The sequence below is a fragment of the Nicotiana tabacum genome, chromosome 22 (genome assembly GCF_000715075.1).
Source record: "Nicotiana tabacum cultivar K326 chromosome 22, ASM71507v2, whole genome shotgun sequence".
NCBI lineage: Eukaryota > Viridiplantae > Streptophyta > Magnoliopsida > Solanales > Solanaceae > Nicotiana > Nicotiana tabacum.
The window spans coordinates 159,485,750-159,502,032 of NC_134101.1; the positions used below are offsets into that span (position 1 = coordinate 159,485,750).

The window sequence follows — 16,283 nt, forward strand, 5'->3', positions numbered from 1 at the left end:
AGGAAATGTCAATCCTCTTTTAACGATTAAGAAAATAAAGTTTAACCATTTAGAAATTTATTTACCAAGTTTGATATGATTGAAGCAATTTAAATTGATAATAAGGTTACAAATATCGCAAGTATAGCATGCTTTTGGGTCCTAGACTACGCAGACTTAAGCATAATAGTAGCTACGCACGAACTCTCGTCACCTCGTGCGTACGTAGCCCCCACAAATAAAAGCACATATTGAATTATTTCACCTACGAGGTTAATTCCATCTTACAAGGTTAGAAAGGAGACTCACCTTGCTCAGAAGTTCCATAACCGGCTCTGACGAGTGTCTGGCGTGTGTATAAATTGAACTCGTACTCCGTCAAATCATAGTACAAAAAGATGTCGAACTCACAAAGATTGGTTTATCTATTCTATAGACATTTCTTGTTTTAATTACTATTTGAGAAAATTAGAAAGAGTTGAGTTATAAATTAACTAGCTAAAAATGCATGAATAGAGCAGTAGAAAATATTTTATTTTTCACAAATATAATAAATGATATTGGGATCTTGACTTCACTTAATATATCTATTATATAGTAGAATTATTATTCTTCAATTTCTATTTCTCAAAAATGTATAAATGTCTCTCATGATTACAAATATATATTATTACTCAAGTTGAATAATTAATTGCACTCCTCTCGGTTATACAAATTATTCTTCAAAATAGTAATACTAAAGAACCAGAAATATATGATTGAACTAAAACATGCTCTTGGTAGTAAGTCCCTTTCGGTTACCCTACTTGTTATAACTGATTATTACACCATTCGACTCTCTCGATTACAAATAAGTGTAAAATTCATTATAACATAAAAGAGATAGATGTTACTAAATAAATATTAACATTTATCAATACTATATTTAACTATATTATTTCTTCCGCCTCTCTCGATTACAGAATTAATAAACAGTTAATATGTAGTACAAGATAGATAGATGTTAATAAATTAAATAACATCTAACTGTAAAAGCAGATAAAAGTTAAATAAATTCTAGCTCAAGCATGTGAATTTTAGGAATAATATCTACTATTATATAGAAATATTAAGATCCTTTTTTCTCCCAAAACAAGAAAGTTACTCCATACTGGAACTAGTACTAATAATAGAAATATTCTTGTCCATTAAATAAAAAATAGAAAGAAATAGTCAAGAAGAATAATTCCCCCTATTTAATAAAAAATAGGAACTAGAGTAATTTCCTACACTGGAATTTATTTAAAAACAACAACTAAACCATTATTGTGATTTAAAATAAAAGATAACTCGATACTAGTGAAAGAAATAAAGTAGAGAAGCTTATTAAGAATTTGGATTTAGACTTCTAGCTCTAAGCTTTCTCTCTACTCTGATTCCTCTGATCGGGCAACATCTCTTTATATAAGAAAGTTTCATGATGACTTCTCGATTTGGTGCTAGATTTCCATGGTAAATCTAGATTTTGCATTTGCAGATATGAGAATTTGAATTCTCGATTTGGTGCTAGATTTCAATGGCAAATCTAGATTTTGAAATTGCAGAGATGAGAATTCTGCAATTCTAAGTTTAGATTTCATTGATTTCATCATAGCAAATCGAGACTTGGTGCATTGTCACGGTTGTAATGAATCATAACTCGATCTTACACTTCTTTGTTGTATTTTCTTGAATATTTTGTTTTTCATGTTGCGCACAATAATTCTGCTATAATTATTCCTGCAAAATAAAGTTAAGAATATGGAGGAAACATGATAATCTATATGTTTTCATGAGAGAATTTTATATAGTTAACATCTGGTAAAATGCACTTATCAAATTCTCCCATACTTAAACTTTTACTCGTCCTCGAGAAAAGAAAATAAATGAACATAGTAACTAAACAGTTACGTGAAATCATGAGAGGTTTTGACATATAAGAATTGACTAAGACCAATCCACGAGTTCAAATAACTTTTAACTATACTCATGTTCACCTATTGAGAACTGAAATCATAATATTTTTTAATCCCAAGTGTGTCTCACTGAATGAAGAGAGATGCCCATATATCATACAATATATAGATATAAGATTAAAGAAGGGCATAGATAAAAAATGCGCCCACTCTCAATAAAGAAGTACCTCAAGCTACTGAAAATAACCATAAGCTTGACTATCATATGGTTCTCTACTAATATAGGAGTCTCTGAGTTAAGATCATGTAGGACTTTTGCAAGGTTGTAAAGAAGGCTTAGGGATGGGTAGAATACATATAGATAATAGTGACTCAAATTCCCTATGAGCACTATACATTTATTTTATTTCTTAAGTACAATTGTCTTTCATTTCATTTAAACAATAAACCTCTGTTTTGTTTTATCCCCTTCAAAATTTTTTTTATGGAGTCGCCAACTTTTCTTAGTTGCTATTTTTTTTGAAATTCGGAAGCAATTATTTTTTTATTTTTTATTTAAAAAAAATAATATCTCAAAAGATCAACAACCTCAAACAATTATTCTTTCACCAATTATTTTTGCAATTACACCTCACACCCAGATTTTTATATTCAGATCAACTCTTAAAGTGCCCAAAAGGGAATTGGGTGATCAAAGAACAAGTCATAACAACAAACAGGCTAAGGGTTAAAGCTTGGCGACCAACAAAATAAGAGATAATTTATTTAGGCTCAACTGGGCTAACTAGAGATAAAAATTATTAAGGTAGGTCAATATAGGCTATGGCTCAACAAAGAAGGCCTATGTCCATTTCTTTACTCAAAGATCTGCCTAGAATTTTGCCTCAATCCACATTTAAGGCAAGTTCTAGATTTCCAGATAAGCTGGAGAACTAGACAATATAGCTAATCGCACAATACACTTGGGCCAACGAAACTATGATTTCAATTACCAATAAATAAGCATGAGCTTAGTAAAGTGATCATAAAACCCGTGAATGGTACTTAATCAAATTCGTCTTTTCTAAGTGTCATGCTTTTCAAGTCAAATCAAGTTTAGCCAGCTTATTTACCAAAACAAGTTAAAAAATCCTAAAAAAAATGTTCAGTTCAAAATATTACGACCATGGCAAAGAACTGAACAAGAAATCCATGGACGTACATGAAATAAGTTGCCTTAAGAATAAGGCAGCTCAATTTTTTTTTAAAATTTATAATTTTACTAAAAACACATTTTTCAGTTATAAAATATACTCTTTTTTTATTTTTTATATTTAACCGAAAAAAACATAAAATAAATACATATATAACTAACATATTCCTCTGCCCCCTAGCTTAAATAATGTCATGTCCTCGTAACAAATAACTTAAAAGTAAAAGGAGATAAAGGAGCTTCCCTGATTTTTTTTTTCGATTCTGGCCTCATTTCTTTTTCTTGGCTTCTCAAGGTTTCTCTCATATAACAAAGACAAGATTATGACAAAGAAAATGTTCTTTTTCATGATAGGAGAACACTTTCATTGTTGAAATCATGAGAGTGCTTCTTTATTATGGCAAAATATATTAATACATACTACATACACACATATATATATATATAATACAAACATGCAATTATTATTATTTTTTACTTTTTTTTAAGAAAAAAAACTAATTTTATTATATATATATATATATATATATATATATATATATATATATATATATATATATATATATATATATATATATATATATATATATATATATTTACTAAAAGGAAATATTATATGTTACTACTAATAATTACTTAAACGATTAAAGAGAGGGGACGAAAATAGTTCTGAGTTTAACATCGCCAGCTCGACTTATTTTAAAAATTAGGCAAATAGGATTGTTGATGCCTGTTTGTCGAAGAATCTGCTGATATAAGGCTTCAAACGATGATCGTTTACTTTGAATTTGTCTCCCCCATCTGCATGTTGTACTTCAATGGCACCATAGGGGGTCACTCCTGTTACTGTATATGGTCTTGTCCAGCGTGACTTAAACTTTCCTAGAAATAATCTCAATCGGCTATTGTACAACAGAACATGATCTCCAACTTTAAAATTTTTATGGCTGATGAGCTTGTCATGCCATTTTTTTGTCTGAGAAAAGCACAAACTATATGAGCATCATTTTTTCTAGTAGTAATTGCTTCTACCCATTTTGAAACGTAGTCAACAGCTACCAAAATATATTCATAGCCGTTTGAAGGAGGAAAAAGACCCATAAAATCAATGCCCCATACATCAAAGATTTCACACACAAAAATAGAGTTAAGAGGCATTTCGTCCCTTTTTGAAATGTTACCGATTCTCTGGCATGTATCACAAGTGGTGACATAATTCCTTGCATCTTTGAATAAAGTAGGCCAGAAAAATCCAACTTCAAGTACTTTAGCTGTTTTCTTTCTTCCTCCATAGTGTCCTCCTACAGTCCCATCATGGCAGTGACTTAAGATGTTGTTCATTTCTGTCTCCGGCGCGTATCTCCTGATTATGTCATCTGCACAAAATTTAAACAAGTAAGGATCTTCCCAGTAATAATGTCTTGCTTCTTTTTTAAATTTTTTCTTTTGTTCATAAGAAAGATCTTTTGGAATCCATCCTCCAGCCAAATAGTTGGCAATATTAGCGAACCAAGGTGGTCGATTTATAACGGTTGTGACTGAAAATATATGTTCATCGGGAAATCCCTCTTTGATATCTTCTATCTCAGTAGGAGGATTTTTCAAACGAGACAAATGATCAGCTACCTGATTCTTAGAACCTTTTCGATCTTTTATTTTAAGATCGAATTCTTGCAAAAGGAGTATCCATATTAGCAATCTGGGTCTAGCATCCTTCTTTTCTAAGAGGTACTTCAAAGCTGCACGATCAGTATAAAGTGTAACCTTTGTTCCTATCAAATAGGAACGAAATTTGTCAAATGCAAAACTACTGCAAGTAGTTCCTTCTCAGTTGTTGCATAATTCTTTTGAGCTTCATTGAGGGTTTATCACGACCCCGGTTCGCCCTCCATGAACCATCGTGACGACACCTAGTCTCTACGAGTAGGTAAGCCTAGATTGCGGAAGAAAACCAAAATTTATGGAAGTAAAACAACTTTAAACAGTAATAAAGTAATAACAATGTTTAAATATGCCGCTCGGCATACACCATATTCAACTCTCAATACCAAAACATAAATCCAAGACCCAAAAACCCACGAATCACAAGCTAAGATCAATACTACATAGCTCTATGTCATGAACCCAGAATTCCTATCCTCGGGAGCCGTGATGGCGCCTACTCGTAGAAGCTAGGCAAGCCACAAATCCTAAATCCCTAACTCCTTTATTTTTAATCCTTTTTATTGAGCATAACATCAAGCGTTAAATATTAATTTAACCGCGGAAATATGGAATTAAAGCGGAAGATTTAAATTAAATAAGCTGAACAATAATGCGGAAATCAACATATGCCTCTACCTAAGAACTGGTATCACATCACTCACGAACTACTAAGAGTACTAAATACAACCGTTTGAAAGAAATATAACACTGTTTGTCTCGAATACATGAGATAACAGAATGGAATATAAGATAGAGGAGACACCGAGCCTGCGAATGCCTGCAAGGTTACCTCGGTATCTCGATGGGTTGAAGGCTGGCTCCTGCGCTACTGCTGTTGTCCAATACCTGGATCTGTGCAAAAGAGCATAGAATGTAGTATCAGTACAACCGACCCCATGTGCTGGTAAGTGCCTAGCCTAACCTTGGCGAAGTAGTGATGAGGCTAGGACCAGACTACCAAATAACCTGTGCAGTTCAAATATATATACATGTACAACGGAAAAGAAATATAGGAAATAACCAGTCAGTGTGGGAAGGGGAAACATCTTAGGGAAGGTAACAGTTCCAAATAGAAAACCTCAAAAAAAGGGAGAAAGCAACAAAGCCAGAATGTCAACAATAATCAGAAATCAACATTTTGCACGGCAATACCTTCGTGCTTTTACTCTCGTCCTCACACAAACAATATCAATAATAAAGATGTGCACGACATCACCCTTCGTGCTATTACTCTCGTTCTCACCAAATCAATCGTATCATAATAATGTGCACGACATCACCCTTCGTACTTTTACTCTCTTTCCTCACCATATAGTCAATGAATATCGGTACAGAATAGTACATCGTACGGCACGACATCACCCTTCGTGCTTTACACTCTTTCCTCACAATAGCAAACAATGCACGGCATCACCCTTCGTGCTTTAACACTCTTCCTCACCCAAACAACAATCACAAACAAAGGGGCAATGGAGTAGACAAATAATGGTAGAAATCCCGGCAAGGGAATACAATTAAACAGCTAAATCCCGGCAAGGGAACAATATCAATAAATCTCAACATCCCAGCAAGGGAGATAATAAACAAAGCAACAAACATCCCGACAAGGGAGATAATCAACAAAGTAACAAACATCCCGGCAAGGGAACAATTCAATAACTCTTCCTCTTTCTACCACTTTTTACTTTATAACTCACTTTACCACTTGAGTCAATGCTCCAAAGGGTTCAATTATTTCATATACTTTCACAATTCATATTATAACTCGAGCCAATGCTCCTCGAAGTTCAAAGATCACAATTTCTTTCACATGCTTTTTACAACATATATATATCATCATTAAGGCATGAAAGATACAACAAAATCAGACTATCCGCAATATAAAGACTCACGGTCATGCTAGACACTAACGTATAGATACTCATCACCATGCCTACACGTCATACTCGACAATTAGCACGTAGCAAATAAGACTCAACTCCTAATCCCTCAAGCTAAGGTTAGACCAAACACTTACCTCGAAGCTTTGAACACCACTCAAGCCTCAATTATAGCTTTACCCCCTTGATTCCACCATCAATCCGCTCGAATATAGTCACAAGTTACTTGATTACATCAATAAGTGCTAAATGAATCAACCTCAATGCATGAAAATGAGTTTTCCCAAAGTTTTACACAAAAGGTCAAAATCACCCCCGGGCCCACGTGGTCGAAACCCGAGGTTCAAACCAAAACCCAATTACCCATTCCCCCACGAATGAAAATACAAAAATAGGCTTCATTTGCATTTAGGATTTAACTTTGAATTTTAATAATTAATTAGTAATTAAGTTGCTTTACAAAAATGGAAAATTACAAAAATAGTTTATTTTGCTCTTTAGTTTTGATTTTTGAATTTTGGTAGTTTTTCTTTAATTTGGTATTTAATTAGTCGTGGTAATTATCATCTAGAGTTAGTTAATTCAATAGGATAATTTATTTAGGAATTAATTTAGGTTTATGTTTAATTTTAATTTTAATTTAAAAGGAATTAGAAAAAACTAATTTGAAAAAGAAAGAAAAAAAATTGAATAAGAGGTCTGGGTTTGGGCCATTCTTGTTTAAAAATCCATAGGCCCAAATATTTTTCCCTGAAACCCGTTCAGGCAGCCCACGACCCGCCCCTGATACCCGGTCCATCCCCCCCCAAAAAACGATGCCGTTTTGGATTGTGTAATTTGAACCATTGATCTCTCCTTGATCAAACGGCTCAGAACTGAAGCTTCATGTGTATTTAAGTGTCCGAATAACCCTACCCCCCCTCAGAACCCCCTTCTGTTCATCACCCATGCCTCTCATCTCCTTGCCAAACCCTAACGCTGCCCTTCATCCCTTCGCCATTTCCGGCCGGCGTTGGAGCTCGAACACCACTCAAATTTCATTCATGCAACCATCGCCCTTCCCTCAACCCCAATCCACCACCATTTCTTCCCAAGCCCTCACCGAATCAGTCCAGTTTTGAATCGGAAAACAAAGAAGAAAAGAATCCGTCAAGCCTTCAAATTCCCTTGAACGATAGAGTTTGAAACGGGTATTGACCGTTTGTTTTCTTTGAGAACATACGGTTAGTGTTTGTTTCGAATCAAATCTAAGTCGTAGAGTTCATCAAGCTTTGTCCGGACGACCTTAAAGGTATTCTTTCCGTCTCTTCTCCGTCGTCTTCCTCGTCAGTTTCATTATTTAACTCTGTTTCTGGTGTTTCTCCTCCATCTTCATTTCGCCTTTTTCTTTTCATTTTTCCTTTTGTTTCTGTTTGAATTCATAGCCATGAGTTAACTTTAATTAATTTTGTTAAAGGGATAGAACTAATTCGGTTTGTTAGTATTGATTGGACTCTTTTGGGGCCATCGTTTAAATGATAATGTTTGGGGTAAGAGTTTTAGGTCTCAGAAGATTCAGGGGCTGGGTGAATTTCTTGGGCCCTCGATTTATTGTGACCCATCCCAACAACAGCCTTAGAGTTCTGGTTTATCGGCTGGGCCTGACCCATAGTTGGATTAGGCTGGGAGGGTAATAAACAAGGGTTTTAAAAGGGTAATTTTGGCAATTGGGGAAGGGAATCTTGAGTAACATAATTCAGAAACTTCTAGGAAAGTGGGGTGGGGACTTATAGGAAATCTGGTGTTTTAAACTAAGGGCTTTTGAGCAAAAACGAAAATATGAAAAGGGTCAAAATAAAAAATCTGATTTCTTTAGGCTGCCCTAGTGCCTTGCCTGTAAAGGCAACTTTTCTTGCCTTTCAAGGCAGAGTTTGAGAGCTGGAAATCCAGAAAATAAAGAAGCTGCATAATTTTACTATTTTCGTAGACTTCAAGAGTTAAAGTTTTGAGGGAAACAAAATTCTAAAAAACTGAAAAGGCTAAACACTTTGGAAACACACTGATTTCTCTGCATTTCTTTGTGGAAAATTGTTCAAAATTCTAATTAGTTTGAAATTTCTGATTCTCTTCATTAGTGAGAATCTCTTGAAAGGCTCCAATTCTATACCTGGGTTGAAGATGGTTTGACTTTGGGATATTAAAAGTTGAGTTTGAGCTGCAGTGGGGTTACTATTCCATTGTTGTTGCTGGGTTCTATTCTGCTACTGCTTGTTCTACTGATTCCTTACTTCCTCTGCTTTCCCTTATTCTCAGGTACATTTTCTGAATTCTACATAATGTGAGGTTCACCTTGAAGGTGGAAATAAAAAACAAAGTTGAAAGCACGGCATTAGCTTTACTTGTGTTTCAGTTGCCTTTTTCATGATGTTTATGTCTTTAGTTACCTAATCCATTGTGTATTCTAGTTGGTTTCTGTTTTGAATAGTCAAACTCTTATAATTGTATTTGATTTTGGGGACTGATAGAATGATTGTGTTAGAAGACTCAGTCAAATCAAATCTATCTTAAATTTGTTTTAGTCTTAGATGAAATAAATGTTCATGCTGGGTGATAACCTCATGTTGAACTGGGTAAAGAGGCTAAGGGCAAAAATGGTGATGCGTAGGGTGCTATTTGAAAGATACTGAAAATGTTATTGTTGCTATGAATGACTTGTGGTGTATGATTATGAGTTCATGTTGAAAATAGCTTAATTTACCTATGAGTATTGTCTAAGATTTGGCATAAATCAGCCATGTGTTTAACATCTGTGGAATGAGTTTTTTTACTTCACAGTTTCAAATTCTGTTTTGGAAAAGGAATTCAGAGGCATGGCGTGAAGGGTTCAAATTTATTATGTAAACACTGTCCAATTTAAGTAATTCCTAAAAGTGAGTATGGATATGTGTAGAATATAAATCAATTATCTGTTTAAGGCTATTCGAGGTAGGATTTAGTAAATGGAATCAAATTGAAGTGTCTGTTCTATTAGAGTTTAAGTGACTGTGTATGGGTTCTCATGACAGCAAAAGACTGCTTTTAATTTGAAAAGGGTTGAACATTAGGAACAAGCTTGGTATTTGTCTCCAGGGCAGTAATGGCTTTTAATTCTAAAAATCTTGTGCATAATCAATACTTAGTGCCGGATTTCGCAGTTGCGCCTTTTAGCGGTGGCCCAGTGTCCCCTTGACGTCCCAGATGTGACGGGCTTCATTTAAGCCTAGCCCTTTTGGCTTCGATGTGCAAGCTTCAAAAATGCTGATTTGGGCCTGTTGTAACTGAGCTTCGCACATAACCAAACGTTGGGTCATTTTATTCTACTGATTATTAAGGGTTAAATTATGTGTTGGCCTAGATTGAATTCAAATCATGCTAAGCCTTTAATTAATCTATTAGACCTCTTCGGTAGTGGAGGTGAGCTTTGTTAAATAACGAAAGCAGTTCGGGTCTTCGAGAGTTTAGCTTGAACTCCCTTTAAAATTGGATTTGAGGTGTGCCGTGCCAAATAAATCCTAAAATGCATGGCCCTCGCTTAATTAATATTTTTAATCTTTAGAAATCGAGGCATGTCATTTAGTTGAACTTCCATGGCCCTCGTAAACTTGAAAGTGCGTAGTTTCTTTAGGCATGCCATTTTAATAATTTACCTTCCTAAACTCGGGTGCGCATTTATGTGACCCAAATCCAAATCCCTAACAATGTTAGATAAAATATGTCGAGAGCCGCGGGTGCATTTATGTGACGTGGTTCGTGATGTATTTTAAAAGACATTGCAAGTTTCCTTTAAAATAATTAAATAAGGGCTGTGAGCACGTGATTTTTGTCCTACATGAATTACTCCCATAAATTCAAACAAAATAATTTCTTTTCATTATTTGGAATTTTTGAGGATTTTGTGGCATTTTCTGATAATTGTTTGCATTTGTCTATGCATATTTATTTTATTTAATTAACGAAAAATACAAAAATATGTCGCATTTGCATTTAGGATTTAACTTTGCATTTTTGAATTAAGTAGTAAATTAGTTATTTTATAAGAATTGAAAAAATCACAAAAATAGTTTAATTTGCACTCTTTAATTTGAACTTTGATTTTGAGTAATTTTCTTTTAATTTACTTTTAATTAATCGTGATAATCTTTAATTAATTTTAATTAGTGTTTTTTCAGGTTAATTAGGTCCTAGGATTTAATTTAGATTTTAATTTATTTTTGGAAAAAAAGAAGAAAAAAAATTAATTGAAAAAATGGGAATTGAAGAAGTTGTTTGGGCTACATTGTCCTAATTTACCCATGGGGAGTAGTTTAAAGATTCTCTTAGATAGCAAGATTTAGCTGAAGTCACACGTGTAGAAGATATAACTTAGATTTAAAATTGTCGTTTAGTTAAGAGTTGTCAGGACCCCCCCTGAATAATGGGACCTAGATTTCAAATTCTTAATGATACTTGGTAATATGATTTAGTTTTACACTCACATCTATGCCCAGCCACCAAACCGGGGTAGAAACTTTTCTTTGTTTTGTCTATTTTGTTGAAGTCAGGAGCCCGCCTAGAGAGCAGGGAATACATTTCAAGTCAGCAGTCAGGAGCCCGCCTGGAGAGCAGGGAATACATTCAAGTTTAGCAGTCAGGAGCCCGCCTGGAGAGCAGGGAATACATTTCAAGTTGAAGTCAGGAGCCCGCCTGGAGAACAAGGGAGTACAATTTAAGTTTTTAGCGTTCAAATTCTTTGTTTTATCTATTTTGAAGTCAGGAGCCCGCCTGGAGAGCAGGGAATAATTTCAAATGCAGCAGTCAGGAGCCCGCCTGGAGAACAAGGGAGTACAATTTAAGTTAAGCAGTCAGGAGCCCGCCTGAAGAGCAGGGAATACTTTCAAATAAAGCAGTCAGGAGCCTGCCTGGAGAGCAGGGAATACATTCAAGCACAGCAGTCAGGAGCCCGCCTGGAGAACAAGGGAGTACCATTTAAATTTTAGCTTTCAAATTCTTTGCTTTGTTTATTTTGAAGTCAGGAGCCCGCCTGAAGAGCAGGTAATGCATTTCAAGTCAGCAGTTAGGAGCCCGCCTGGATAGCATGGGAATACATTCACATTTTGAAGTCAGGAGCCCGCCTGGATAACATGAGAATACATATCAAGTTCAGCAGTCAGGCCCCACTTGAAGAAGGGGAAAACATCTCAGTTTACAATTCAAGGTGGCAACAAACGGATGTCTCCGGGAGAATGGAGGACAACAAGGCAACAAGAAACACAAAAGCAAGTTTGAAGATATAGATAGGACTTTTGTAATCCATAGACCATAGTCTAGTCTAGCTTCTTGTTTTATTTTGACATGGTGTAATAAGGGGGTTCAGTAAGCAGTAGCAACAACAGCAGCAACAGCGAAATCACAGCTTCCTGGTAGTCCCAGGTACCAAACATTCCTGAACTACACTGACCTGATTTCTTTTTAGCCAAGGATATGTAGGCAACCTCGAAAGCAGGGTGCGGTCAAATCTTTCAAAAATGCTTCCCACAGAATATTCAGACGGGCAAAAATCGCTCGTATCCGCTCACTTTATCTTTGCACGAAAACTCTTCGTGTTTCCAGGCAAAGAGGGGCAGGTGTGAGCACGTGATTTTTGCCCTACATGAATTACTCCCATAAATTCAAATAAAATAATTTCTTTTCATTACTTGGAATTTTTGAGGATTTTGTGGCATTTTCTGATAATTGTTTGCATTTTTCTATGCATATTTATTTTATTTAATTAGCGGAAAATATAAAAATATGTCGCATTTGCATTTTGGATTTAACTTTGCATTTTTGAATTAAGTAGTAAATTATTTATTTTATAAGAATTGAAAAAATCACAAAAATAGTTTAATTTTCACTCTTTAATTTGAACTTTGATTTTGAGTAATTTTCTTTTAATTTACTTTTAATTAATTATGATAATCTTTAATTAGTTTTAATTAGTGTTTTTTCAGGTTAATTAGGTCCTAGGATTTAATTTAGATTTTAATTTATTTTTGGAAAAAAAGAAGAAAAAGAATTAATTGAAAAAAGGGAATTGAAGAAGTTGTTTGGGCTACATTGTCCTAATTTACCCATGGCCCAATATTTCTTCCCCAAAATCCAGGACAAACCCGGCCCAGAAATCCCTATACCCGTCCAATACCCGGCCAACCCGCCTGCCAACTCGACCCGTTCCCCAAATAAATCGATGAAACCTAGAGGAGATGAGTGGATGAGCCCTAAGCCTAAACCAACGTGTACTGTTCGTCTTCTCCAAAATCACTCGAACCAAGCCCCAAATTCAGTCCAAATTCGGGCGAGTGAATCCCAAATCTCACCTCACGTGTTCCCCCTATCTCCCCACCACCATTTTTAACGGTTTCTGACACCAAAGATTCCCCTCTCCTCTCACTCGCTCGAATTTGAGCTATATCTCATGATTGGAAGGTTCTGAGAACGAGGAGCTGGATGAGTGTGAGGCATTGGATCGATTTCACTTAATCCAAGCCCCACATTCATCAAGGGATTCGTTTTCAAATAGGTCCAGTTCCGATTTTGATTTTTTTTCGGAGTTTGATATTTGGAGAGAAAAGATTGAAAAAAAATCATTTTAGTTTTCCTTGCTGGCTTTTGTGTTTTCAGGTGCGATTCTGGGGAGGAAGGTGAAAATTTCAGTCTCTTTTGCTCTGTTCTTAGTTCTGTTTCAAAGTCCGGAAAAATCGAAGAAGAGTTTTCCATTATCCTTCTTCGATTCCCTTCAAAAATGGAGACGAACTGAGTTGAGATCGAGTTGACCGTTCGTGTTTGAGTTCGTAGTTTTTGCATCCTAACGCATTTGTAGTCGCTGTTCTTCGAGTTTTATTGTCAAATTCACTTGTATCGGGTTCAAGGCAGAGTTAATCTAAGTTTTGCAACTCAGGTTCATCCCTTATCCTCTTCTTTATCGCTCGTGATTCCATGTTTGTTTGTGTTCGAATTCCACCATAGTTTAGTTTGAATTTGGAAACTCAATGTCTGTTTTGTTCTTAGTCGAGGTCTAAACTCGTTTGGCCTTGGTTCAGGTCCATTTTATGTTACTTTTTTTGAATTGAAAATAGTCCCAAGTCATAATAGAGTATGCTGGAATTTCTGAGTTTGTATCTCGTTGTTGCTGTCATTTAGGCTTCTGTTGGTTGAATCTTCCAGTAAGCAGGTTTAAGTTAGTGTGGTTCTATTCTCTGTTCTTCGAATCCCAGCCGTGAACTTATGGGATGATCGTCGGTTATCTTATCGTGTAAAAGGATTGGGAATGAATATGAATATTAGCAATTTGGAGGATTATTTCACGAATTTTCTACTGAAACCTTATTCATGTGTGTTTGCAAGTTCAAGCTAGGACTGTTCTCAGCTGTGTGTGTTCGTGTGTGTGTTTAAATTGGTGTTGAAACTCAGCTGTGTCGCTGCTTGTATATGTGTAAATTTGCTCTATTTTCTTTCCCCCTGCTCGAAAGTTATCTACATTGTTACATCTATAAGAACTCTGTTCTGTCGTGCTACTAAAAACAACTGATTCAAGCAATGAATTGTGTTGAAATATGCAGCATTTTGGGAATATTTGTTTGGACTGTTAGCGTGCTGAAAAGCTACCTTGTTTTGCACTATCTAGGCAGCTCTATTTCTTGCTCTTGTTCGAAATTTTATATGCCTTGTTTTTGCTACAAGACTTCTGCTCTTTTGAGTTGTTGAAGAAGTCAATTTGAGCAGTTGTTGGCCTGCCCTGTTTCGCACTATCTAGGCAGCTCTGTTTCCTGCTCTTGTTTGAAAATTTTGCGCTGTTAGCCATGGTGTTCTGTTTGAGGATTCAGCAGTGTTAAAGTTTCTGTGACCAGTTTTTTTTTCTGATTTCACAATATTCTGTGGTGTTCTGCCAGTTTCGTTGTATTGAAATGAAGGCTTGCTAGTGTAAATTGAAGTGTTTTGAGCTGGGATCAGGTTCCCTACAAACTGATTGGTCTTTGTTCATCTGATGTTCTTTTAAACTATTTCATAGCTACTATTGTTTAATGGCAGGCCCCTCCTTAGTATGTGATTAGATCTATCTTCAACAACCAGTTTGGTTCAGTCTCTAAGTTGATTCATAGGAACTTTCTTGTCTCCACGGTTTAGTTTTGGGACATCTTTCCCTTTGTTAAAACTTCAAATTGGGTGAGAATTTTGATAGCCAGTCAGAGCTGTAGCGACGAAGTTTGAGTATGGCAATATTTTAGTTTATGCTTTATTATGAATTCAGTGGTCATGAAGTTGTTGGTTCTTATTTACTATGAAGTTTCATGAGTTGCATGATTTAAGTGAAATCTAGTTGATGTATGCTGCCAACATTTTGATGCAAAGAAATTGCTTAGTTGTGAAGACGATCGTTCTCAATGTTTAACCTTTTCTTGATTCGAGTTACACTTCTGTGTTTGATTCGGTTATCCTGTTGAACTCTCCAGCTGAGATCTAGCATACTATGAGATTTAAATGCTATTGTTTCCTTCAAATCTTCCTTATTAAAATGGTGATTAGTTAGTGAGCTTTGAATTCATGGCATAGGCAGTTTTTTTTTCCGGTCATTGTGCCAACACAAGACACCAAGAAAGCAAGAAGTTTCCTGGGAGCAAATTCAGGGATTGGGCTTTATATTGGCTATGGGTTTATTTAAAAAGGGAAGAAATCTTGGAGCCTATGCACTGAAATTGCACCTGGCCCGTTTTCACAATCATATATTGTTAATATATATGTAGAACAGATCCGACATCTTGGTCCCTCTTAATTAAGTATGACTATTCTAATTATATCGAGGCGTGCCATTTAGTTTCCATGGCCCTCGCAAAGTTGCAAATTCATAATTGCTTTAGGCGCGTCAGTTTAATAATATTACCTTCTTAAACTCGGGTGCGCATTTATGTGACCCAAATCCAAATCTCAACGATGTTAAAATATGTCAAAAGCCACGGGTGCATTTATGTGACGTGGTTCGAGATGTGTTTTAATAGCGTTGTAATTTTCTTTGAAAAAATGAATAAAAGTGGTTAAAAAGTCAGAATTTGCATATAGTTTTAAAACTTGTATTAAAATCAGATAATTAAGCCGAATATAACAGTTGAGCGACCGTGCTAGAACCACGGAACTCGGGAATGCCTAACACCTTCTCCCGGATTAATAGAATTCCTTACTCGGATTTCTGGTTCGCAAACTGTTAAACCAAGTCAAACTTTTCCTCGATTCGGGATTAAACCGGTGACTTGGGACACCATAAATCTCCAAAGTGGCGACTCTGAATCTTTAAATAAATAAATCCCGTTTCGATTGTCCTTTAATTGGAAAAACTCCTTTATACCCTTCCTAGGGGGTGTAGGTAAAAAGGAGGTGTGACAAGGGCGGTTTTAAAAAGGGGTTAAAATGCACATAGGTTTAAACATGTGCTAAAATAAGATAATTAAGCCGAATATAGCAGTTGAGCGACCGTGCTAGAACCACGGAACTCGGGAATGCCTAACACCTTCTCCCGGGTTAACAGAATTCCTTACTTGGATTTCTGGTTCACGGACTGTAATATAG

At 35.6% G+C, this 16,283-nt stretch overlaps 1 protein-coding gene across 1 annotated transcript in view; it reads right to left on the bottom strand.

Annotated features, from left to right (window-relative positions):
* Positions 1 to 3,811: 3,811 nt before the first annotated feature.
* The window catches only part of LOC142176134 (uncharacterized), a 77,658-nt gene continuing 65,186 nt past the window's right edge, over positions 3,812 to 16,283 (bottom strand). The window contains exons 5-6 of the mRNA XM_075243209.1: positions 4,165 to 4,877; positions 3,812 to 4,081 (exon numbers count right to left, since the gene is read on the bottom strand). Coding sequence (XP_075099310.1) covers positions 3,812 to 4,081; positions 4,165 to 4,877 — 983 coding nt within the window. The remainder of the gene's footprint in view (positions 4,082 to 4,164; positions 4,878 to 16,283) is intronic.